At 40.4% G+C, this 26,181-nt stretch overlaps 1 protein-coding gene across 1 annotated transcript in view; it reads right to left on the bottom strand.

The window, feature by feature from the left end:
• CACNA1I (calcium voltage-gated channel subunit alpha1 I) overlaps window positions 1-26,181 on the bottom strand; it is a 589,793-nt gene that overhangs the window by 28,803 nt on the left and 534,809 nt on the right. The window contains exon 32 of the mRNA XM_040407395.1: window positions 25,821-25,937. Coding sequence (XP_040263329.1) covers window positions 25,821-25,937 — 117 coding nt within the window. The remainder of the gene's footprint in view (window positions 1-25,820; window positions 25,938-26,181) is intronic.

Raw genomic sequence — 26,181 nt, 5'->3', positions numbered from 1 at the left:
GTCAGACTGGAGCTCTCTGCCCTTTACCAATCCAGCCACGAGCCCATCCATCTGGCCCATCAAGACTCCCTCTCATTTCATCAGTCCATAAAACCTTAGAAAAATCAGTCTTGAGATATTTCTTGGCCCAGTCTTGACGTTTCAGCTTGTGTGTCTTGTTCAGTGGTGGTCGTCTTTCAGCCTTTCTTACCTTGGCCATGTCTCTGAGTATTGCACACCTTGTGCTTTTGGGCACTCCAGTGATGTTGTAGCTCTGAAATATGGCCAAACTGGTGGCAAGTGGCATCTTGGCAGCTGCACGCTTGACTTTTCTCAGTTCATGGGCAGTTATTTTGCGCCTTGGTTTTTCCACACGCTTCTTGCGACCCTGTTGACTATTTTGAATGAAACGCTTGATTGTTCGATGATCACGCTTCAGAAGCTTTGCAATTTTAAGAGTGCTGCATCCCTCTGCAAGATATCTCACTATTTTTGACTTTTCTGAGCCTGTCAAGTCCTTCTTTTGACCCATTTTGCCAAAGGAAAGGAAGTTGCCTAATAATTATGCACACCTAATATAGGGTGTTGATGTCATTAGACCACACCCCTTCTCATTACAGAGATGCACATCACCTAATATGCTTAATTGGTAGTAGGCTTTCGAGCCTATACAGCTTGGAGTAAGACAACATGCATAAAGAGGATGATGTGGTCAAAATACTCATTTGCCTAATAATTCTGCACGCAGTGTATAGGAGATACAGTGCTCTCTAAGAATACTTGTGACTGTGGTGAATTCACGGTGACATGCCATCGTCTCAAATTCAACCAATAAGTCTGCAAAGAGCTTAATGTCCTAAAATCTCTTCAGTAAGTTCTAAAACAGGAGGGTAGCACGGAAGCACTGAAAAACTATTAGGAAAAAAACAGAACATGTAAAAAACAAATAAAAGCGGCCAAACTAGAGACCGAGAGATTAATTGCCAAAGAGAGTAAAACTAACCCTAAAATGTTCTTCAATTATATAAATGTTAAAAAGTATAAATCTGAAGGTGTCGGCCCTTTAAAGAGTAATGAGGGGGGAGTCGCAGAGAGCGACGAGGAGAAAGCAAAGCTGTTAAATATTTTTTTCTCCAATGTATTCACTGAGGAAAATAAACTGTCAGATGAAATGCTGAATGCTGAAATAAATTCGCCATTAAAAGTGTCCTGTCTGACCCAGGAAGAAGTACAACAGCGACTTAAAAATATCAAAATAGACAAATCGCCAGGACCGGATGGCATACACCCCCGTATCCTAAGGGAATTAAGTAATGTCATAGCCAGACCCTTATTTCTGATATTTGCGGACTCTGTACTGACAGGGAATGTCCCACAGGATTGGCGCATGGCAAATGTGGTGCCAATATTCAAAAAGGGTCCAAAAACAGAGCCTGGAAACTATAGGCCGGTAAGTTTAACATCTGTTGTGGGTAAACTGTTTGAAGGTTTTCTGAGAGATGCTATGTTAGAGCATCTTAACGGAAATAAGCAAATAACGCCATATCAGCATGGCTTCGTGAGGGATCGGTCATGTCAAACTAATTTAATCAGTTTCTATGAGGAGGTAAGTACTAGACTTGACAGCGGCGAATCAATGGATGTCGTGTATCTGGACTTCTCCAAAGCATTTGACACTGTACCTCATAAAAGGTTAGTATATAAAATGAGAATGCTCGGACTCGGAGAAAACGTCTGTAAGTGGGTAAGTAACTGGCTCAATGATAGAAAACAGAGGGTGGTTATTAACGGTACATACTCAGATTGGGTCACTGTCACTAGTGGAGTACCTCAGGGGTCAGTATTGGGCCCTATTCTCTTCAATATATTTATTAATGATCTTGTAGAAGGCTTGCATAGTAAAATATCAATTTTCGCAGATGACACTAAACTGTGTAGAGTAATTAAAACTGAAGAGGACAGTATACTGCTACAGAGGGATCTGGATAGATTGGAGGCTTGGGCAGATAAGTGGCAGATGAGGTTTAACACTGACAAATGTAAAGTTATGCACATGGGAAGGAATAATGCAAGTCACCCGTACATACTAAATGATAAAACACTCGGTAACACTGACATGGAAAAGGATCTAGGAATTTTAATAAACAGCAAACTAAGCAGCAAAAACCAGTGTCAGGCAGCTGGAGCCAAGGCCAATAAGATAATGGGTTGCATCAAAAGGGGCATAGATGCCCGTGATGAGAACATATTCCTACTACTTTACAAATCACTGGTCAGACCACACATGGAGTACTGTGTACAGTTCTGGGCTCCTGTAAACAAGGCAGACATAGCAGAGCTGAAGAGGGTCCAGAGGAGGGCAACTAAAGTAATAACTGGAATGGGGCAACTACAGTACCCTGAAAGATTATCAAAATTAGGGTTATTCACGTTAGAAAAAAGACGACTGAGGGGAGATCTAATTACTATGTATAAATATATCAGGGGGCAGTACAGAGATCTATCCCATCATCTATTTATCCCCAGGACTGTGACTGTGACGAGGGGACATCCTCTGCGTTTGGAGGAAAGAAGGTTTGTACACAAACATAGAAAAGGGTTCTTTACGGTAAGAGCAGTGAGACTATGGAACTCTCTGCCTGAGGAGGTGGTGATGGTGAGTACAATAAAGGAATTCAAGAGGGGCCTGGATGTATTTCTGGAGTGTAATAATATTACAGGCTATAGCTACTAGAGAGGGGTCGTTGATCCAGGGAGTTATTCTGATTGCCTGATTGGAGTCGGGAAGGAATTTTTATTCCCCTAAAGTGAGGAAAATTGGCTTCTACCTCACAGGGTTTTTTTTGCCTTCCTCTGGATCAACTTGTAGGATGACAGGCCGAACTGGATGGACAAATGTCTTTTTTCGGCCTTATGTACTATGTTACTATGTTACATTTCTTGCTGCAAACATTACTTTATCCTTAAAATTATAAAAGTGAACCCATGATATCTCCTGGGGAAGCCTGCAGTAGGGATTTTCAGGGGAGTATTGAACTCTATCAAAGGTTAAACCTGCTTGCCATATGTACGGCAGTAGAGCTACGAAAAAGTCTGTAAGAAAATCAGTAAGGTGCACTGCTTTCACCAGTCCAAGAATGCAGTCAAAGAGAATATTGTTGCGGCGTGATTGATCTTTCAAGTCCGCAACCTTGGAACGCAATGACAGTAGCTGCTTCTATAGAGTACTACTGTGGTGCACTAGACTATTGTGGGCCTCCGAGAACTTTTTTCATTATAGGATGTTCTATGTCCAAGAGCCTGAAATTCCTTCTGCTGGTGGTAAAAAGCAGACTGGATATAATTTTCCAGAGACATTCTGAGTAGAGATGAGCGAATTTTTCAAAAATGCGATTCGTTGGTTCGCCAAATTTTTTGGGAAAAATTTGGTTTTATCCAAATAAATTTGCATTGAATTATGTTAAAAAATGCTATTTCCTGGCTGCTGAGAGCCTTTAAGGTGGTGTAGAACACTGTGCCTTGTAGTAACACGCATAGGGAGACTGCTTTGGTAGTGAAATAATACTGTGATTCCAAATGACATGCAGATGACAGGCGTCACTCTTAGAATCACAGCATACTTCACTTATTTGGGCGGTCACAGGGCCAAAACTGACCAAATAACTCAAGTATCAACTCTGCCTTACAGGTAGATGTTAGCGTCAAGAAGAAGCGCACTCCTTTTACACCCTTGTCAGCTGATTTCACATAGATGTCTACAGAACCTGCTCTATTAAATGCTTATACAAGTAGAGCCCCCCCTTACAGAGTGGAGAGGGTGTCAGCAGTAAGTTTGAGTTGACGTCACTGATTAATTTCCCCCATCCTCTGATCCGTCAGAACAATTACCCCAAAAAAACGGACCCTGTCTTCGGAGCATAAGTCTTCACTCGGTCAGCATTTGCTCAATAATCCATCAGTATTGCTAAAGGCAAAAAAGAACAGAGTGAATGTAAAACAGAGATGACACGTGAATGGAATATTTGCATGTTGTCTGCATTTTCTACCCACTCCTGCTTTTGGCTACCAAATAATAAGCCAATACTGATGGGACCATACATGCCTTAAAGCTGCTACACAGACAGGATCCGTTGTGCGTCTCATTTTTCCTTTCTTCTGACAGATCAGAAGAAGTGTCAAATAAATTATGATGTCAGCCAAGCCGAAAGCCAAAATCGTGGACCAGTCATGAAGTGGGGAGGGTGGGAACAGTATGAGAAGTCCACAGAGTGGACCTATGACATAGTGGTGAGGTAAAAGAAGCATGAGGAGACAACAGAGTTGCCCAATAACAGGGTCTGGAGGTGGCAGCAGCATGAGGAGACCACAGAGCGGTACAATGACAGAGTCTGAAGGTGGCAGCAGCATCAGGAGGCCACAGAGTGGCACAATGACAGAGTATGGAGGTGGCAGCAGCATGATGAGACAACAGAGTGGCACAATGACAAAGTCTGGAGGTGGCAAAAGCATGAATAGACCACAGAGTGGCACAATGAGTCTGGAGGTGGCAGCAGCATCAGGAGGCCACAGTGTGGCAAGGTGACATACTGTGGAGGTGGGTGGCAATACCAGTACCCGCTGAAGATGGTGGGTGAAAGAAGGAGCACTTGGCATCAGATGTGTGGCATCAGGCGGGTAACAGCATCAGAATAGTAGCTGAGGCAGGTAGCCAGGAGAAAACAGTCTCTTTTGTTAAATTGTTGGGGTGGGACCATGAATGATCTAGTCTGATGCATCAGGCATTGGTGTTTGGAAATCCCGGATGATCCACACCTGATTCATCTTGATGCAGTGTCCCACTATGTGCTATTTGTGGGCACTTTAAACTCTTGCTAAATGTCACATCAAATGTATTGTAGTATGCTGTAATTCCCTTTAACAGGCTGGCAGTGTCATTTACCTTTATTCGCCCCTAGGTGGTGCTTGCACCACTTATATATATAGCTAGGGGGCGGTGTAAAGTTAGTGTGTCCGACGCTAATGAAGAGATGAAGAAGTTAATGGAGGAGGTGGAAATTTGTATTTCCACTAAAATAATTTAAAAAAGATCTTAACGCATATAAGTGCAGCGCTTAATGCAGAATACAAGATTTTTTGGCCACCCAAATAGTTAAAAAAAGATTTTAACGCATAGAATTGCAACGCTTAATGCAGAATACAAGATTTTTTGTCCACCCAAAAAATTAACAAACGATTTTACCGCATATAAGTGCAGCGCTGAATGCTGAATACAAGATTTTTTGTCCACCGAAATATTTAAAAAAAGATTTTACCACATATAAGTGCAGCGTTTAATGCTGAATACAAGATTTTTTTTCCACCTAAATAAGTCCCAAAAGATTTTACCGCATATAACTACCGTGCTGAATGCCAAATATCTTTTTCTTTTTCTACTGATATACGCCACTAAAGGCTTTACCACATATAACTGGAACAGTGAACGCCGAGTATATAGTTTTTTTCCCCACATATATACACAACTAAAGGCTTTTTAACAGAGGGTTATAGGCTGTCAGTTTAAAAAAACAACGGCGCCTGAGGCGGAGTGATCTGAAGTGAACAGGACGTAGCGGAGGAAGTAGGTTCGCGCTGGAAGACCGAGACGCGGTCCTTGTGCGGTTTCTGTGCTACAGAGAAGTCCCCGTAATGTCCAGTAAGCAATACCACAGATAGATGCGGGCTGGTGTGAATTAGTTTGCATTTTTGTACAGGGTTAGTGCACAGTGTATTCACCTGTATTCACCTGAGAATAAAAGGTTAAGGAACAAGAAAAACAAATATGGATAAATAGAATTGTAAAGAAAGGAATAAATGACAAAAAGAAAGCATTTGAATCACTAAAACAGGAGGGTAGCGAGGAAGCACTGAAAAACTATAAGGAAAAAAATAGAATATGTAAAAAACAAATAAAAGCAGCCAAACAGATTTATTGCCAAAGAAAGAAAAACTAACCCTAAAATTTTTTTTCAATTATATACAGTCAGGTCTATAAATATTGGGACATCGACACAATTCTAACATTTTTGGCTCTATACACCACCACAATGGATTTGAAATTAAACGAACAAGATGTGCTTTAACTGCAGACTGTCAGCTTTAATTTGAGTGTATTTACATCCAAATCAGGTGAACGGTGTAGGAATTACAACAGTTTGCATATGTGCCTCCCACTTGTTAAGGGACCAAAAGTAATGGGAAAGAAAAATAATCATAAATCAAACTTTCACTTTTTAATACTTGGTTGCAAATCCTTTGCAGTCAATTACAGCCTGAAGTCTGGAACGCATAGACATCACCAGACGCTGGGTTTCATCCCTGGTGATGCTCTGCCAGGCCTCTACTGCAACTGTCTTCAGTTTCTGCTTGTTCTTGGGGCATTTTCCCTTCAGTTTTGTCTTCAGCAAGTGAAATGCATGCTCAATCAGATTCAGGTCAGGTGATTGACTTGGCCATTGCATAACATTCCACTTCTTTCCCTTAAAAAACTCTTTGGTTGCTTTTGCAGTATGCTTTGGGTCATTGTCCATCTGCCCTGTGAAGCGTCGTCCAATGAGTTCTGAAGCATTTGGCTGAATATGAGCAGATAATATTGCTCGAATCACTTCAGAATTCATCCTGCTGCTTTTGTCAGCAGTCACATCATCAATAAATACAAGAGAACCAGTTCCATTGGCAGCTATACATGCCCATGCCATGACACTACCACCACCATGCTTCACTGATGAGGTGGTATGCTTAGGATCATGAGCAGTTCCTTCTCCATACTCTTCTCTTCCCATCACTCTGGTACAAGTTGATCTTGGTCTCATCTGTCCATAGGATGTTGTTCCAGAACTGTGAAGGCTTTTTTAGATCTGGTTTGGCAAACTCTAATCTGGCCCTCCTGTTTTTGAGGCTCACCAATGGTTTACATCTTGTGGTGAACCGTCTATATTCACTCTGGTGAAGTCTTCTCTTGATTGTTGACTTTGACACACATGCACCTACCACCTGGATAGTGTTCTTGATCTGGCAAACTGTTGTGAAGGGAAAATAATTATTCGGTCATCCACCACAGTTGTTTTCCGTGGTCTTCCAGGTCTTTTGGTAATGCTGAGCTCACCGATGCGTTCCTTCTTTTTAAGAATGTTCCAAACAGTTGTTTTGGCCACGCCTAATGTTTTTTCTATCTCTCTGATAGTTTTGTTTTGTTTTTTTCAGCCTAATGATGGCTTGCTTCATTGATAGTGACAGCTCTTTGGATCTCATCTTGAGAGTTGACAGCAACAGATTCCAAGTGCAAATAGCACACTTGAAATGAACTCTGGACCTTTTATCTGCTCATTGTATTAGGGATAATGAGTGAATAACACACACCTGGCCATGGAACAGCTGAGAAGCCAATTGTCCCATTACTTTTGGACCCTTAACAAGTGGGAGTCACTTATGCAAACTGTTGTAATTCCTACACCGTTCACCTGATTTGGATGTAAATACACTCAAATTAAAGCTAACAGTCTGCAGTTGAAGCACATCTTATTTGTTTCATTTCAAATCCATTGTGGTGGTTTATAGAGCCAAAAATCTTACAATTGTGTCGATGTCCCAATATTTATTGCCCTGACTGTAAATAGTAAAAAGTATAAATTGGAAGGTGTCGGCCCTCTACAGAGTAATGAGGGGGGAGTTGCAGAGAGCGATGAGGAGAAAGCAAAGCTATTAAATATTTTCTTCTCCACTGTATTCACTGAAGAAAATAAACTGAAATGCAGAATGTAAAAGTTAATTCCCTATTAAAAGTGCCCTGTCTGATCCAGGAAGAAGTACAGCGGCGTCTTAAAAAGATTAAAATAGACAAATCGCCAAGACCAGATGGCATACACCCCTGTATCCTAAGAGAATTAAGTAATGTCATAGCCAGACCCTTATTTCTGATATTTAAGGACTTTTTTTTTTCTATTGACAATTTTTATTGTTTTTCTTTTTCATACGTTTGTAAATTGCCAAAGACAGTATATAATAACATTACAGGTGAAATACCAAAATGTAACAGTCACAAATACAAATAGTACTTGCTTGTGCAAAGCACAGCAGGCAAGGCCCAGTAAGGACAGGTAACAGATAAGGGTGAACAGATACACATGTTTAACACAACAGTATGACATAAGTACCTAAGCACAATTAGTGTGCTATGAGGTAGGGATTTCCTAGTGCAAGAACATCTTAAGTTTGAATTTTGGGCTATACAACTAGCAAGGGGTGAAAGCTTGGAGAATTTTCTATAGGACCTCCAGGGAGACCAAATTTGGAGAAAGGTGGATCTGGAGCATGACTCCCAGTGTGAAATTTCTTCTAGGCTGTATATCTGGTCTACTTTGTTAACCCAATGTTCCATACTGGGGATCTCAGGGGTCAACCAATGAGTCGGTAGGAGTAATCTGGCAGCTGCTACTATAAGAGAGAAGAGTGATGATCTACGGGGGCCTACTCCCCCAACTCCCAGGGATAATAAAGTTAGTTTGGGGGTGCAGGGGAAGGAGGTCTGGCAAATCTGATTGCTCAGCTTAATTATGTTGTGCCACCAGGGTTTGATTAGTTCGCATGACCACCAGATGTGGATAAAGGAGCCTTTATTTTTGTGACATCTCCAGCAGACATCAGAGGCATTTGGTTTATACAGACATGTCTTGTCTGGAGTCCTGTACCATCGTGAAAGGACTTTATAGCTGTTCTCTTGAATACGGATACATCTGGAGATCTTATGAGGAGAGATTAGTACTTTAGCTATCTCAGAAGGTGTCAGAGACCGCTGTAGGTCTTTCTCCCAGAGACCAATTACAGCAGGCTTGGGAGGGAATATTCCACAGGATTGGCGCATAGCAAATGTAGTGGCAATATTCAAAAAGGGTCCAAAAACAGAGCCCGAAAACTATAGGCCGGTAAGTTTAACATCTGTCGTGGGTAAACTGTTTGAAGGTTTTCTAAGAGATGCTATCTTTGAGTACCTCAATGAAAATAAGCAAATAACGCCATATCAGCATGGCTTTCTGAGGAATCGGTCATGTCAAACTAATTTAATCAGTTTCTATGAGGAGGTAAGTTCTAGACTTGACAGCGGCGAATCAATGGATGTCGTATATCTGGACTTCTCCAAAGCATTTGACACTGTACCGCATAAAAGGTTAGTATATAAAATGAGAATGCTCGGACTGGGAGAAAACGGCTGTATGTGGGTAAGTAACTGGCTCAATGATAGAAAACAGGTTAGTTTTTAACAGTGCACACTCAGATTGGGTCACTGTCACTAGTGGAGTAACTCAGGGGTCAGTATTGGGCCCTATTCTCTTTAATATATGTATTAATGATCTTATAGAAGGCTTGCACAGTAAAATATCAATTTTTGCAGATGACACTAAACTGTGTAAAGTAATTGACACGGAAGAGGGCTGAATACTGCTATAGATGGATCTGGATAGATTGGAGGCTTGTACAGATAAGGGGCAGTTGATGTTTAGGTTATGCACATGGGAAGAAATAATGCAAGTCACACATACATACTAAATGGGTAACAATGGCATGGAAAAGGACCTAGGGATTTTAGTGAACAGCAAACTAAGCTGTAAAAACCAGTGTCAGGCCAATAAGATAATGGGTTGCATCAAAAGGGGCATAGATGTGATGAGAACATAGTCGTGCCTCTTTACAAATCACTAGTCAGACAACACATGGAGTACTGTGTACAGTTCTGGGCTCCTGTGAACAAGGCAGACATAGCAGAGCTGGAGAGGGTCCAGAGGAGGGCAACTAAAGTAATAACTGAAATGGGGGGGCAACAGTACCCTGAAAGATTATCAACATTAGGGTTATTCACTTTAGAAAAAAGACGACTGAGGGGAGATCTAATTACTATGTATAAATATATCATGGGTCAGTACAGAGATCTCTCCCATTATCTATTTATCCCCAGGACTGTGACTGTGACAAGGGGACATCCTCTGCGTCTGGAGGAAAGAAGGTTTGTACACAAACATAGAAGAGGATTCTTTACAGTAAGAGCAGTGAGACTATGGAACTCTGCCTGAGGAGGTGGTGATGGTGAGTACAATAAAAGAGTTCAGGAGGGGCCTGGATGTATTTCTGGAGTGTAAGAATATTACAGGCTATAGCTACTAGAGATGGGTCGTTGATCCAGGGAGTTATTTTGATTGCCTGATTGGAGTCAGGAAGGATTTTTTTTGCCTTTCTCTACATCAACTTGCAGGATAACAGGTCGAACTGAACGGACAGATGTATTTTTTCGGCCTTATATACTATGTTACTATGTTACTAAAAAGAAAAAATATATTTGCCCCTCAGATGTGCAGTTATCTGTTCTAAAGCCTTTTGTGGCGTGTATTAGTGGGAGAAAATTGGGCTTATTAGCCGTTGTGTGATGAAGTGAGAAAATTACAGACTTTTTTGGGGTGTTTCAATTTCCTTTTTATTTTATTTTTATTTGATCTAACAGTATGTCAGACAGAGAAGTGCCAGTCCATGCACAGGGGTGTGGCAGAGGCGTAAATGTTTCTGGGGCAGGCACGGGTCGCAGCAGAGCAAGAGGCCGTGGCAGCAGGGGTCACTTCGAGAGGCCCGAGCTCCCAGTATCAGCTAGCGGTCGTGACCAGCAACCCAGCGGTTCTTGAGTGGTTAACTCGATCTTTGACTTTGTCGCAAGTGACATCAGACACCCCCAGCCAAGAGTCAGTGGGTTCATCAGACACAACCCTTAGTTGGCATGGCCCGGGAGCAGGCCTAATACCCTCACCTGTCCTCAACTTGCCTCTGTCCTTTTCTGTTCCCAGAGCCATAGAAGTATTGTATGCTGTGGGCTCAGCTCCACTATACAGTGAGGACAAGCTACTAGAAGACAGTCAACAGCTACTGGCCAGCCAAAATGTGGAGGAGACATCCACTGCTTCCTCCACTAGGTGGGCAAGTAGTGATGAGGAGAGTGGCGTGGGAGCTGGTGTTGCGATCGGTCAGGCTCCTGACCCAGAGACAATGGAGAAGGAAACCAGTGACATGCAGACAGCACTCGATGATGATGATGTAGCTGATCGCTCTTGGAAGCCAGGTGACAAAGGGGCTTCATTTTCTTTTCTTTATATAATAATGTAATATTATAAAATCCGGTGTCTCCATGATAAATCTGCAGCGTGGGGGCCCCGTGTGGCTTCTAAACACTTTTAAAATAGTCCTTAAGCGGGGGGAATAGATGCTGGTTGACTGGGACACTCCATGACCTTCCCAGGAGTGTCTGTCGGGAGCAGCGGTTCATTTCTGAGACAACCGTATAGTGAAATCTGATGACCCTATCCATCTCCATGCACTGCAGGATGTCCTCCTTCCCATCCATGATGACTGGGAACTTGTGATTTTTTCCCTGACGAAGAGACCAGGTAGTTATGGTTTAAATATTGATGAACTTCGTGACTCTTCCAGGCTCTAAGCAATCTTGAAGCTTTGTCTTCTCATTGTCTGTAGTTACTAGATGCCTGTTCATGCCAGGAAGGTTCCCCCAGAAGTATCTGGCTTGATGAGCAGCCAATACTGCACTTTCCTCAATCTTGACAGGTGGAGAGAAATATATATATATTTTTTAATGCTTTCTCCATCGCAACCACGTTCTCGAATAACCAGAAGACTAGCCGATTCTCTCCTTTATTGAGTAATCGTGGAAAGTCAAAAAACTGTTGTCCACTGCCCCTTAACCCCTTAAGGACCGGGCTCATTTTCACCTTAAGGACCAGGCCATTTTTTGGAAATCTGACCAGTGTCACTTTAAGTGCTAATAACTTTAAAACGCTTTGACTTATCCAGGCCATTCTGAGATTGTTTTTTCGTCACATATTGTACTTCATGACACTGGTAAAATGAAGTCAAAAAAATAATTTTTTTTGCACAAAAAAAATACTTAATTTACCAAAAATTTTGAAAAATTTGCAAATTTCAAAGTTTCAGTTTCTCTACTTCTGTAATACATAGTAATACCCCAAAAAATTGTGATGACTTTACATTCCCCATATGTCTACTTCATGTGTGAATTGTTTTGGGAATGATATTTTATTTTTTGGGGATGTTATAAGGCTTAGAAGTTTAGAAGCAAATCTTGAAATTTTTCAGAAATTTACAAAAACTAAATTTTTAGGGACCAGTTCAGGTCTGAAGTCGATTTGCGAGGCTTACATAATAGAAACCACCCAAAAATGACCCCATCTAAGAAACTACACCCCTCAAGGTATTCAAAACTGATTTTGCATACATTATTAACCCTTTAGGTGTTGCACAATAGTTATTGGCAAATGGGGAGGAAATTTGAGAATTTAATTTTTTTGTCTAATTTTTCATTTTAACCCATTTTTTCCACTAACAAAGCAAGGGTTAACAGCCAAACAAGATTGTATCTTTATTGCCCTGACTCTGCCGTTTACAGAAACACCCAATATGTGGCCGTAAACTACTGTACGGGCACACAGCGGGGCGTAGAGTGAAAGGTGCGCCGTATGGTTTTTGGAAGGCTGATTTTTATGGACTGGTTTTTTGACACCATGTCCCATTTGAAGCCCCCTAATGCACCCCTAGAGGAGAAACTCCCTAAAAGTGACCCCATCTAAGAAACTACACCCCTCAAGGTATTCAAAACTGATTTTACATACGTCGTTAACCCTTTAGGTGTTGCACAAGAGTTATTGGCAAATGGGGATGAAATTTGAGAATTTCATTTTTTTGCCTAATTTTCAATTTTAACCCATTTTTTCCACTAACAAAGCAAGGGTTAACAGCCAAACAAGACTGTATCTTTATTGCCCTGACTCTGCTGTTTACAGAAACACCCCATATGTGGCCGTAAACTACTGTACGGGCACACAGTAGGGCGTAGAGTGAAAGGTGCGCCGTTTGGTTTTTGGAAGGCTGATTTTGCTGGACTGTTTTTTTGACACCATGTCCCATTTGAAGCCCCCCTGATGCACCCCTAGAGTAGAAACTCCATAAAAGTGACCCCATCTAAGAAACTACACCCTTCAAGGTATTCAAAACTGATTTTACAAACGTTGTTAACCCTTTAGGTGTTGCACAAGATTTAATGGAAAATAGAGACACAATTTCAAAATTTCAAATTTTTGGCAGATTTTCCATTTTAATATTTTTTTTCCAGTTACAAAGCAAGGGTTAACAGCCAAACAAAACTCATTATTTATGGCCCTGATTCTGTAGTTTACAGAAACACCCCATATGTGGTCGTAAACAGCTGTACAGGCACACGGCAGGGCGCAGAAGGAAAGGAATGCCATATGGTTTTTGGAAGGCAGATTTTGCTGGACTGGTTTTTTTGACACCATGTCCCATTTGAAGCCCCCCTGATGCACCCCTAGAGTGGAAACTCCAAAAAAGTGACTCCATTTTAGAAACTACAGGATAGGGTGGCAGTTTTGTTGGTACTAGTTTAGGGTACATATGATTTTTGGTTGCTCTATATTACACTTTTTGTGCAGCAAGGTAACAAGAAATAGCTTTTTTGGCACGTTTTTTTTTTTTGTTATTTACAACATTCATCTGACAGGTTAGATCATGGGGTAATTTTATAGAGCAGGTTGTCACGGACGCGGCGATACCTAATATGTATACATTTTTTTTTATTTATGTAAGTTTTATACAATAACTTCATTTTTAAAACCAAAAAAATGTTTTAGTGTCTCCATAGTCTAAGAGCCATAGTTTTTTCAGTTTTTGGGCGATTATCTTTAATAGGGTCTCATTTTTTGCGGGATGAGATGACGGTTTGATTGGCACTATTTTGGGGTGCATATGACTTTTTGATCGCTTGCTATTACACTTTTTGTGACGTAAAATGGCAAAAAATGGCTTTTTTTACACTGTTTTTATTTTTATTTTTTTACGGTGGTCATCTGAGGGGTTAGGTCATGTGATATTTTTATAGAGCCGGTCGATACGGACGCGGCGATACCTAATATGTATACTTTTTTTTTATTTATGTAAGTTTTACACAATGATTTCATTTTTGAAACAAAAAAAAATCATGTTTTAGTGTTTCCATAGTCTAAGAGCCATAGTTTTTTCAGCTTTTGGGCGATTATCTTGAGTAGGGTCTCATTTTTTGCGGGATGAGATGATGGTTTGATTGGTACTATTTTGGTGTACATGCGACTTTTTTGATCACTTTTATTATCTTTTTTGGGAAGTAAGGTGGGCAAAATTTCAATTTTCTCATAGTTTTTATTTTTTTATTTTTATGGCGTTCACCATGCGGGGAAAGTAACATGACCATTTTATAGATCAGGTCGTTACGGACGCGGCGATACCTAATATGTGTAGTTTATTTTATTTTTTTTAATTTTTATTCAGTGATAAATGTGTTTTTTTTTATCTTATATTTTTTTACTTTTTTTTTACATTTTTTTGACCCAGACCCGCTTGGTTCTTGAAGATCCAGTGGGTCTGATGTCTGTATAATACAGTACAGTACAATATATATTGTTCTGTACTGTATTTTACTTACACTGAACAGATCTATGCTTTCAGCATAGATCTGTTCAGCACCATGGACAGCAGGACGCCTGAGCAGGCGTCCTGTTGCCATGGGAACCCTCCCCGTCTGCTCAGAACTTCGCAGACGGGGAAGGGTAAGCACGGGGCTGAGGGGGGCTCTCTGGGGGCTCTCTCCCTCTCCATCGGGGGGCTGCAAAGGCACAGCAGCCCCCCGATGGAGAGGGAGTGAGCTCCCTGACCGATGACAGTTAACTTTTTCCATACAGCGGTCCGTACGGACCGCGGTATGGAAAGGGTTAAACGGCTGACATCTGCACAGATGTCAGCCGTTTATACCAGGGTGCCAGCAATGTGCTGGCACCCTGGTATAACCACTAGAAGCCAACGATCATTCATGGGAGGCGGGCGGGGGATCGCGATCCCGCCTGCCGCACCGCCCGCCTCCCGCAACGCCCCCACCGCATGCGACACCCCCCCCCGCACCACCCGCCGGCATCAAATCATGCAGGGGTGCAGGGGGGGGTAAAAAATATAGATTTTAGCCACTCTAAAGTTTCTGATCCCCGCGGTCAGGGACCGCGGGCATCAGAAACTGCAAAAAGCGCAGCAAACCGCAGGTCTGAATTGACCTGCGGTTTGCTGCGATCGCCGACACGGGGGGGTCACATCACCCCCCCTGGCGTTGTCACAGGATGCCGGCTGAAGGATTTCAGCCGAAATCCCGTTCCGTTTAACCCCTCGGGCGCCGGAATCCCGATTTAAAAGTTAGGACGTACCGGTACGTCCTTGGTCCTTAAGGACTCGGGAAATAGGGCGTACCGGTACGTCCTATGTCCTTAAGGGGTTAAAGGCCTTTCCGGTGCAGGTTAACCACAGATAAACCATTACAAGGACTGCCGCCAATTATCAGATCAAATTGTCCCCATTCTTCAATCTGTTAAATTAAATTTTAAATATTAAATTGAACCAAAACTTGATTAAAATTTTAAGAAACTAAACTTAAATTTGCCAATATATTGTCCCAATCATCGAGGGAAATTCACAATCTATTTGCCAAGACTTTTGTTCCGGAGAATGTGTATTATTAAATCGTGTTTTAAGCAAAACTTTATAAAGTTAAAATTTTTAACCCTCTGTCCCATATTCCTTATAAATGAATAGATGAAGCAGGGAGATCGAGAAAATGATTACACAGGGTATGGGGAAGGAGGGGTCAAACATGGAGGCAGAGGAGGACACGAAGCAACATATATTCGATACTTCAAACCTGTAAACAGGTCCCAGCCGACACCGAAGATCCAAGGAGGGGGACGGCTGGATGCAGTGGAGACCGAAACATCAGAAGGAGGGCAACCGACCCGTCTGCAAGTGAGGCAGAAAGCAGACACCGCCAGACAAGGAGGACAAATGCAGGGGATCCGCCAAGAGTCCGGTCCAGCAGAAAGCAAAGGGCCGAGAGGTGGGGGCGTCCTGCGGTTCAGATAGAGATGCTCATGTCTTGCATAGTGCGGCGGGATAGAATGGTCAGAGGGAGGAGCAACGTAGCAAACCTACAGCATCACGTCTTCACCCCCTCTGACGAAGGGGCTTCATCAACGGGAGAAGAGGGTGGCAGCTTGCCTGTGAGGGAGCAGCAGAGCCAGCAAGTCACTAACGTGACTGGGAGTCAGCAAGGTGGCAGCAGTAAGAGGTTGGTAGCCAAATGTGCCCGGGGTAGACCACCCGCTTTGCAGGAGCATACCTGCCCGGGAAGTAGCGGTGCACGGGTTCACGGAGGCAGTTGTGGTAGCAGTCAGTCAGTGCGTAGTGTTGGGGGTAAAATCACCTACTCGGCAGTGTGTCAGTTTTTTGTTAAGCCGCTGGAGGAAGTGAACATTGCAAAATGTAGAATCTGTGGGAAGAAGGTGAAGCGTGGCCAGGGTGCCAATGTTGGCACCACTGCCGTACGTCAAAATTTTACAGCGTCACCAAAAAAGGGGCCTGGGAGAACAGTGGCTCCGATGTGGTGGTCCAGCCTGCTGCAGCAACCGCTCCACCATCTCAGCTGAAGGGAACTGTCTGTCCTTCCCCTCTCCACCTCGTTTGCTCCACAGACAGGATCCTTTTTGTTGTGGGTTATTGTTCTGACGGATCAGAGGAAAGGCAAATTAATCAGTGACGTCAACACAAACTTACTGCTGACACCCTTTCCATTCTGTCAGGGGGATCTACTTGTATAAGCATGTAACAGAACAGGTTCTGTAGACATCTATGTGGAATCAGCTGACGACGGTGTAAAAGGAGAGCGCTTCTTCTTGGCGCTAACATCGACCTGTAAGGCTGAGTTCGTGATTGAGTTATTTGGTCAGTTTTGGCCCCGTGACTGCCCAAATAAGCGAAGTGTGCAGTGATTCAAATTGTGACGCCTGTCATCTGCATGTCATACTGATTCACAGTATTATTTCATTAACAAAGCAGACTCCCTATGCGTGTTACTGCAAGGCACAGTGTTCTACACCATTATAAAGGCTCTCTGCAGCCAGGAAATAGCCATTTTTTAATGCAATTCGCCGCAAATAAATCTGGATCTAACCAGATTTTTCCCCAAAAATGTAATACACATGCTTAACTAGACGTGTTAACTAAACTAGTTGTGTTGAGCCGACTCCTTAAATTGTCTTAATGGCTTTTGTTTCAGAATATCATGATTAGTTAAAAAATTTGAGTTAAGAATTTATATGTTAACTGTAATACATCCATAGTAATAAAGCACAGATGGTGGGATAACTGGCAATGCAGCATATAGAAGGTACCAAAGTTTATTAGCTATGCAAAATCAGGCAGGAAGTATTTTTGTAAGGAACAGAGTTTGTCATGATAGCACTCCACACAAGCAATGAAGATGCTTCTATCTTTGGTCTGGTTTGTTGGTTTAAATTTTTTTAAACAATCTGACTAACTGGGTTAAGAGTATTTTTGTTGTTAAAGGGAATCTGTCACCATTTTCATGTTGGGGTCTAACAGCTGTAGTGGATACATATTGTTTGTCTAAAACATTTTTTTTTATGTTTAAGAAAATAAAATATTGTTTAAATAGGCATGAATACCATTACCTGTAATATAGTGTCCGAATAGACATGTACACCACTACCTTTAATTGCAGACAATTACAGCAACGGAATGTGTCATCCAAAATATGCCAGGATTCACCATTCACAGTAAATAATGGTCACAGCTTATCTACTCCTTACTGGCCTCCACACAGGTCACAGAACATGTCTAGAAAACTGTGACATAGAATTCAGTGAGTCCCCTCCTGTCTATTATGTCTATGGCTCATAGTGGCTGTTGTAAATCAGATCTGTAAATGCTGTTAACAATAGCTTAGGCAAGATGGACGCCTCCATCGCCTCAATCATGTTCAGGAAATAGAATAAAAAAAGGTCTACTATCAGAAGATAAAAACTTTAGTCACTATCTGGTTTCAAATGGCAGGAAAAAAAAATTATGGGTGACACATTCCCTTTAATGCAGGTATTCAACCCTAGAAATCCCCATATATCATGATGGGAAGGTACTGTAGTGCGGTGTCTTAATAACTGGAAAATTCTAGGCCATGAAATGATAAATGATAAAAGCATATAGGGCAATGGTGGCGAACCTATGGCATGGGTGCCTATCTGTGAGCACCCGCGCCCTGGAAAAAGTCTAAGGTGTACCAATATGCTTTAGACTTTTCCTGCCATTCATCAGTGCAGCGCGCTCCATCAACGGCACGGATAAAGTGTATGTAAGACATACTATATTGGACTGTAGTATTCAGGGTACATTGCCGTGTTGGTACTTTGCAATAAATAGGTGGGTTTTGGGCTGCAGTTTGGGCACTCGGTCTCTAAAAGGTTTGTCATCACTCGTGTCAGGATATAATAGGGAGACTTTATTCACACTATAGGGAGAGTACAGGAACCAATTGAACAGTGGAACACTTGGCTAAAAGAGAAGCTATTATATTACACCTTGCTGCAATAATTGGGGTTAAAAACTTTCTAATACTACTGATTTAAGGTTGTTCACATTTTTTTTATACATAATTAATTCCATTAATCCTTGATTCTGTAATGGGTATGAAATAGCAATCTGTTACTACTGATTTTGGGGTTTTCAAGTTCTTTTATAAATAAGTAATTCCATTAATCCTTGATTCTGTAATTGGGGTGAAATTGCGGACTGATACTACTGATTTTGGGGTGTTCACGTTCTTTTATTTATAAGTAATACTTGATTAATCCTTAATTCTGGGGTGAAATTGCAGCCTGATACTACTGATTTGGTTTTTTTTCACGTTCTTTTATACATAATTAAATCAGTTAATTCTTGAATCTGTAATTGGGGTGAAATTGCGGACTGATACTACTGATTTTGAGATGTTCACGTTCTTTTATACATAAGTAATCCTTGATTAATCCTTGATTCTGGGGTGAAATTGCAACATGATACTACTGATTTTGGGGTTTTCACGTTCTTTTATACATACTGTATTTTTCGCCCTATAAGACGCACCGGCCTATAAGACGCACGTCTTTATACAATGCACAGTGATGTATACTGATATACACACTTCCTGCAGCTGGGAAGTAGTTGGTTTTTAACGTGCTTTGTCACAATTAATTTGTATCGAATCAAATTTTTGGGGAACAGGCGGTGAAGCGTCCGCATCAAATTTTTGAAAACTTCACTCATCTCCAAATGTAACCAATCAGATTCCACCTTACATTTTCCAAAGGAGCTCTAAAAAATTAAAGATTGAATCTGATTGGTTATAAGCAACTAAGCCAGTTTTCCTTTACACCAGTTTTGTTAAATCTCCCTCAGCTTGTTTTATTTCATTAAACTAGGCAGAGTGGCATGTAGGGCTTGCATGGACAATTAAAACGTTACTTTAGCTTTTTAAATACATGGCTGCATCTAGCAAAATAAACACTTTAAAAAAAACAAATATGCAAATGAGATGTTCGAAACACTGAGTGTGTGTCCTAGCCCCTTGGTGCATCCCTCCTCTTAGTAAGCCCCTGCTTTCCCTTGTTGGGTGAGGGCCAGGCGTCTGTTTCCTGCTCTCTCCTGGCCCCAATCTTTTGTCTGCGCCACATGCACCAGAATGCATGCTCTGGTGTCTCCCATGGTTATTCTCACTGACAAGATTCCTGCATGTAACAACAGATGCCTGGAAGTTGTAGCAGGGAGTCACTTTCTGATCTGTCTATCGTAAAGAGATGTTTCCTAAAAGTAGCGATTTTCTGAAGTAAAAAACCCATTTAGGAAATAAGCACAAGAAGAATAAAGTGCTCAGCATTGGCATGCTCAACCTGCGGCCCTCCAGCTGTTGTAAAACTACAACTCCCATAATGCCCTGCTGTAGGCTGATAGCTGTAGGCTGTTCAAGCATGCTGGGAGTTGTAGTTTTGCAACAGCTGGAAGGCCGCTGGTTGAGCATGCCTGGTTTAGATCATTTGCAGGTGCGTCCTGGTGTTTCTAAAATGTGTTAAATGAAAAGTCTAGCTTGCTATTTTCAGTAGAGACTGAAATGAAAACTTAAAAAAGAAAACTTTGTGATCTCTGATAGGGGTTTGTATCACAGCAAAGACCAATCCATTGGGCTGAATGCTAATTCCCAGATCACTGGGTGTTCAAGAACATGACTGATGCAAATTTAATTATGAGATAATGCTTCTTCATGTTAAAATTCTAATACATTTCCACAGTTTACTGATTAGCGATATTATTTTAAGTGTGGCAGGATTAACTTGACTGATCAGTACAAGTATATTTAAGCACTAAAACGGGCCTCTAATTATGATGTAATTACAGATTGAGTCAAATGTATGTTCATATTTACCACCATCGCTTGTAATACATTTTAAACACGCATTGATCTGGTAATGCTTTATCAATAACAATCCCCCAAGATAAATGATTTAACATTTCTAAAAACAGGCTTTAAATCTACACAGACTTTTACCCTAATCTAATATTTCTCTGGAAAAAGGAAAACAATATAAATTTTACCAATTTTTTTTTTATAATAACGTGCTGGATTGTTTTTCTGGAAATGTGAATTACTCATGAGCTTCAGGTACAGCTGACCTTTGCCATAACTGTGAACTGTGCTAACCTTACAAATTGTTGTGGTCTTCCATGCAGAGACAGATGTGTACTGTAGTACTGCAGTTATCAGTGTACCCCAAATATACAAATGACTAATACAAAGCCAATCAAAAACAAACTAGTCAACCATAATTATATAAAAATTGCAAAGTATCTTGAGAATGCTTCAGACTCCTCTTCAAGTGGGCTCACAGTAACAGAAAATAACATGCAAAGACCAAATATACCCATGTCAACAATGTCCTTCAGAAGAAGCAGCCCATTATCTTATTCTGTAATAATAAAAATGGATGCAGAAATGTAAATTAGATAAGAACCCCTCAGCAGAGTCATTGCTAGGTCCCTAAAATACGAGAGGCACAAGCCACAAGGCATATACCATATATTACCACCATACAGTGATTAAACTACTACTACATAGTGACTGTATAATACCTCCAAACTGTTACTGAATTAAATCCACAATACGAAGACCTTAGGGTGACCATATAGTGACAGATACCACTTTCACACTCGCACTATGCAGACATTATAAATCATAGTAGTGCAATGACTCACAGGTGAAGTCATTCATTTTCATATTTTCTATTTGGCCCGGACCGCCATAAAGACTTCTCCTAGCTATGAAGTGTCTGCAGATTTTAGTGTCCAGTCATTTTTTTACCCCATGCTTTTCCATCACTCTCCTACCTGCACACATGGACATAATTATTGGTACCCTTCCGTTAAGGAAAGAAAAATCCACTATAATAACTTGAAACTGACAAGAGTATTATTAAATAAAAATTTACTGAAAATCAACTAATGAAAGTCAGACATTGCTTTTGAATTGTGGTTCAAGTTGAAGCACACAACAGAATAATTTATAAAACAAACTAATAAAACTGGCCTGAATAAAAATGATGGTACCCTTAACTTAATATTCTGTTACACAACCTTTTGAGGCAATCACTGCAATCAAGTGATTTCTGTAATTCTCAATGAGACTTCTGCACCTGTCCAAGGGTATTTTGGTTCACTCCTCGTGAGCAAATTGCTTCAACTGTCTCAGGTTTGAAGGGTACTTTCTCCAGAGCGGCAGGGGTCATATTCGAATGTGTGATATTTTGTAGAAAATTCGTCGAATATTGGTGAATTAGAATATTCGTTATATTCTACATTATGAAAATCGGCAAGGTAATGATCGAGTAATATGCAAATATTACGCAATCAATACAGGTGTGGGTCAAAAACAAATATATTGCAATATAAAATATAGTGCTATATATTCATTTTTAGAATATTCGTCATTTTTTCCATCTGAACACATGATTCCTCCCTGCTTCTTGCTTGTGGGCCAATGAGTCATTGGCCCACAAGCAACTTAAGCAGGGTGGAATGATGACTTCAGATGGAAAAAAATGATGAATATTCTAAAAAACAAATATATAGCACTATATTCAATATAGTGCTATATACCTTATTTGTATTTTAGAATATTCGTCATTTTTTTCCATCTGAAGTGAACAGTGTTCAGTGTTCACTTCAGATGGAAAAAAAAAGACTTATATTCTAAAAAAAGAATATATAGCACTATATTCTAAATATTCACAAATTCTCGAAATGGCGATATTCGAGATAAAAATTCGCTTTTTGAATATTTGCGCTCAACACTATGTTTCAGCTCCTCTCACAGATTGTTCCACATTTTGTTCCAGAATGATTTTATAGTCTTGAGATTTCATTGTACCCTGCACAGAATCAAGAAACTCACTGCAGAAAAGCAGCCCCAAAACATAACTGAGCCTCCTCCATGTTTCATAGTAAGCTCTCTTCTTTGCATACTTCTTTTTTGCATCTGTGAACATAGAGCTGATGTGATTTGCCAAAAAGCTCCAGTTTTGTCTCAAAAGGACATTTCCCCAGAAGCTTTGTGGCTTGCCCATATGCATTTTGGCAAATTTCATTCTCGCTTTTGTATGATTTGCTTTCAAAAGTAGTTTCCGCCTTGGTCATCTTCCATTAAATCCACTTTGGCCAAGACAGTGACAGATGGTGTGATCTGACACTCAAGTACCTTGACTTTGGATTTTACCTCTAATCTCTTTGGAAGTTTTTCTGGGCTCTTTGGTTTCCATTCAATTATTATCCTTCTTTTCAATTTGTCATAAATTTTCCTCTTGCGGCCACATCCAGGGAGGTTGGCTACAGTCCCATAGATCTTAAACTTCTGAACGATATGTGCAACTGTAGTAAGAGGAACATCAAGCTGTTTGTAGATGGTCTTATAGCCTTTACCTTTAACATGTTTATCTTTAATTTTCTTTCTAATCTCCTGAGACAACTCACTCCTTGTCTTTCTTTGGTCCATGTTCAGTGTGGTACACATCATAATACCAAACAGCACAGTGACTACTTTTCACCATTTAAATAAGCAGACTGACTGATTATAAGTTTGAAGACATCCTTGATGCTAATTACAGGACACACCTTAGTTTAAGATGTCCCTATGGTCAAATAATTTTTATTGTTTTCTTGGCATACCTTCATTTTTGTCCAGGCCAGGTTAATTAGTTAGTTTTTTTAAATTATTCTGTTGAATCACAATTCAAAAGAAATTATTTTCATTAATTTTTTTATTATTACTTGTATCAGTTTCAAGTTATTTTAGTGACCATTGTGGGTTTTTCTTTTTTTAACGCAAGGGTACCAACAATTTTGTCCATTTTTGTGACTGTTGCCTCCCCATTTCCCTTATTTCTGTTGTTGCTATAGTGCCTGGTGACCCCAAATACTGTACTTTAAATATAATGTCATAACTATTATTATCCCCTAAACTATAGTGCCCAACAAAAGTGCCAATATTTTGTACACCATATAGTAATAGTGTCCTCACACAGAAAGATTGATCTCGTTAGTGCCGCCAAACTTTAATGATACCCTAATTCAACACCCAAACAGTAACAGTGCTCTACTTATTGGCCCACATAATATTAGTGCTCCCTTTGCTCTTTCACACAAGAGTGATGCCTTTTTTGCCCTCACACAGTAAAAATGTCTCTTTTGCTTGCTATAGAAACTAATAATGCCCCTTTTGTGCCCCCTAAAAAGTGATAATAGTCCCCTGAAAGTAAAAATGTCCCATAAAAATCAGTATGCCCCCTGCATGAATCCTAAATTGCAACAATGTTCCTCTACACCCCAAAACAATAATTTGTGCCCCACTTAAAATAAAGGTTCCCATCTTTGTCCCCTTACAGGTAATAGTGCTCCCCGTTGTTTAGTAAAAAAAAATATATATATATATATACTGACCTAACAGCAGTCCTATGATGAGCAGAACAAATAACTCTTCTTCTGGTTTGTGATATTAGGGGCCCAGTGCAGGAAGCATCAAGCATTTTTGTTGTGCCACCCGAGGCCCTCTGCATAGTTCTGGTATCTGTTAGCGGCAGTCCCAAACCAGCCTGCGGTCTACAAGACAGGGAATGACCTGTCTTGACCAGGAGCTTGACTGGGAATTTGGGCACCAGACCAGAAGTTTGGGGCATGTACCCTGGATTCTGTCCTTGTAATGGCTCTACCAATTAGAGAGATATCAGAGGCCCCCTTAAATCATCTGGTCTTCGAGGCATCAAATGGTTACTATCTAGCAATATTCAAAAATTTGATATTAGAAAATAGATGTTAAAATGATGAAAAAGTTTAGCCATCTATGATGCCTCAACAACAAATCATTAGAGTCTACATTGCTGTCATATCTGTATAGTGTAACCATGTAAATGTCCGGTCTTGGGCAGTATAAATACAGATACAATAATGTAAGTATCATAGAAAGAGCATCAGATGATTCAGCCGAAAAGGGAATATACAATTACTACATTATTTAAGATATACTTTTCAATGTTAGTGTTCTTTGTATATTTTTATGTGAATATCCCTAAAACCTGTAATATTCCAAATTTTATACTGGCACTAGAGCACACACAATAAGACTGACAATAACAAGACTGACCTTTCCTTTTTTCTCCACCTCACTTTTTGGCTTTGCTGTGTAGACTGGTTAGGACAACAGTCTTTTCATTATTATTTGAGGGTAGAACATTCAATGACATATGAAAACTGTATTGTATTAAGACCTAGATAAAGCAAATAACTAACACTATACACAAAGCTCTGCATCTCTCCTGTTACTTTCCAGTCTCTGGGCGAAGTGTTGCACTCCATCACTTTCTAGGAACTGTATGGACTATATGGACATGTCTCTGACTATTAACTTCCATTCACTGCTGCTGACACAAAGCATGTACACTAAGTTCAATACAGACAATGCAGGAAGGAGTTGTGTGTTTCTGATTCAGCCTCCCTTTCCACCCCCCCACAAAAAATATTTTCAACATAGAAAAGCTACAACATTTAACAAAAAGATATCTTAAAAAAACTTTATTTTCTGCATACTAACATGTGACTAGTGAAGTTAAAAATAAATCTTTAATACAGTCCCTTTAAGTGTATATCTAAAATGTGACATGTTCATATTCTCTGAGATATGATCCTTGTATTCCAGCTTTTTCTAGCTGGGTATTGCATAAGGTCTCATGCACACAACTGTATAATTTTGCAGTCTGAAAGCCGTAGATCTGCAAAATACTGTGCATTCCACAATTTTCTCACACCACCCATCAGTAGACATGGCTATTCTTGTCCTATAAACAGGCAAGAATAGGATATGTTCTATTAATTACTGAAAGTCCACATGGCCTTAATTTTGGCGGTTCATAGAAATGAATGGGTCTGAATGTGATCCTCAAAAAATGTGGATCGGACATTGATTAAACTAAAGTCATGTGCATGAGGTCTTAACCTTATAAGATCAGTTTTTTCGTCAAACCCAGCTATGTAAAACATTAATTCATGATTGTCCATGGTTTAATCAAGGAAATGTAAATGGTTAATGATATGGAACAAAGTAAAACATGAATATAAATAAAGTTACATATAAGGTTTTGAAAACTATGCATTGACAAAGTCTATCTGCTGTGAAGCATCCAATTTAGGTTTCACAAGCAATGATCCTGATGGGTCTAGGTGCATAAGGGAAATAATTAAATTCTCATCTGCTTAGAATTCCATTTACATACAAAATATGATTTTACCTTCATCTCCTTTAACTGACTTGCGACACCTTGTTCGTCTGAACTGAGATCATCAGTCAATACTGAAGAGGACTTGTCAGAGGTTAAAGAAAAGGCCTCCATTTCTGCCAGCTGGACCTAAGCAAAACCATTATTAGTGATATGGATTTGTGAGTTTTCTCGTTCAAACATTTTACTTGTTGAATCCTGCTTAGTATACAATCTCTGATTAGAGAATTAAGCTTCGAAAAGCTTTAGTTAAATCACCCCTGACTGTTTTCTCTATGGGAGAGCAGGTATTTTATGCTAATCCAATATGTTAATCCTGCGGTGCATAAAGTCAATACAAGGCATAAGCAATGCATGGAAGGCAGCAGTGTTG

This window comes from Bufo bufo, chromosome 9 (assembly GCF_905171765.1).
Source record: "Bufo bufo chromosome 9, aBufBuf1.1, whole genome shotgun sequence".
Classification (NCBI taxonomy): Eukaryota; Metazoa; Chordata; class Amphibia; order Anura; family Bufonidae; genus Bufo; species Bufo bufo.
The sequence above is the reverse complement of the archived record's forward strand: the minus strand, read 5'-3'. Positions and strand labels throughout refer to the sequence as shown.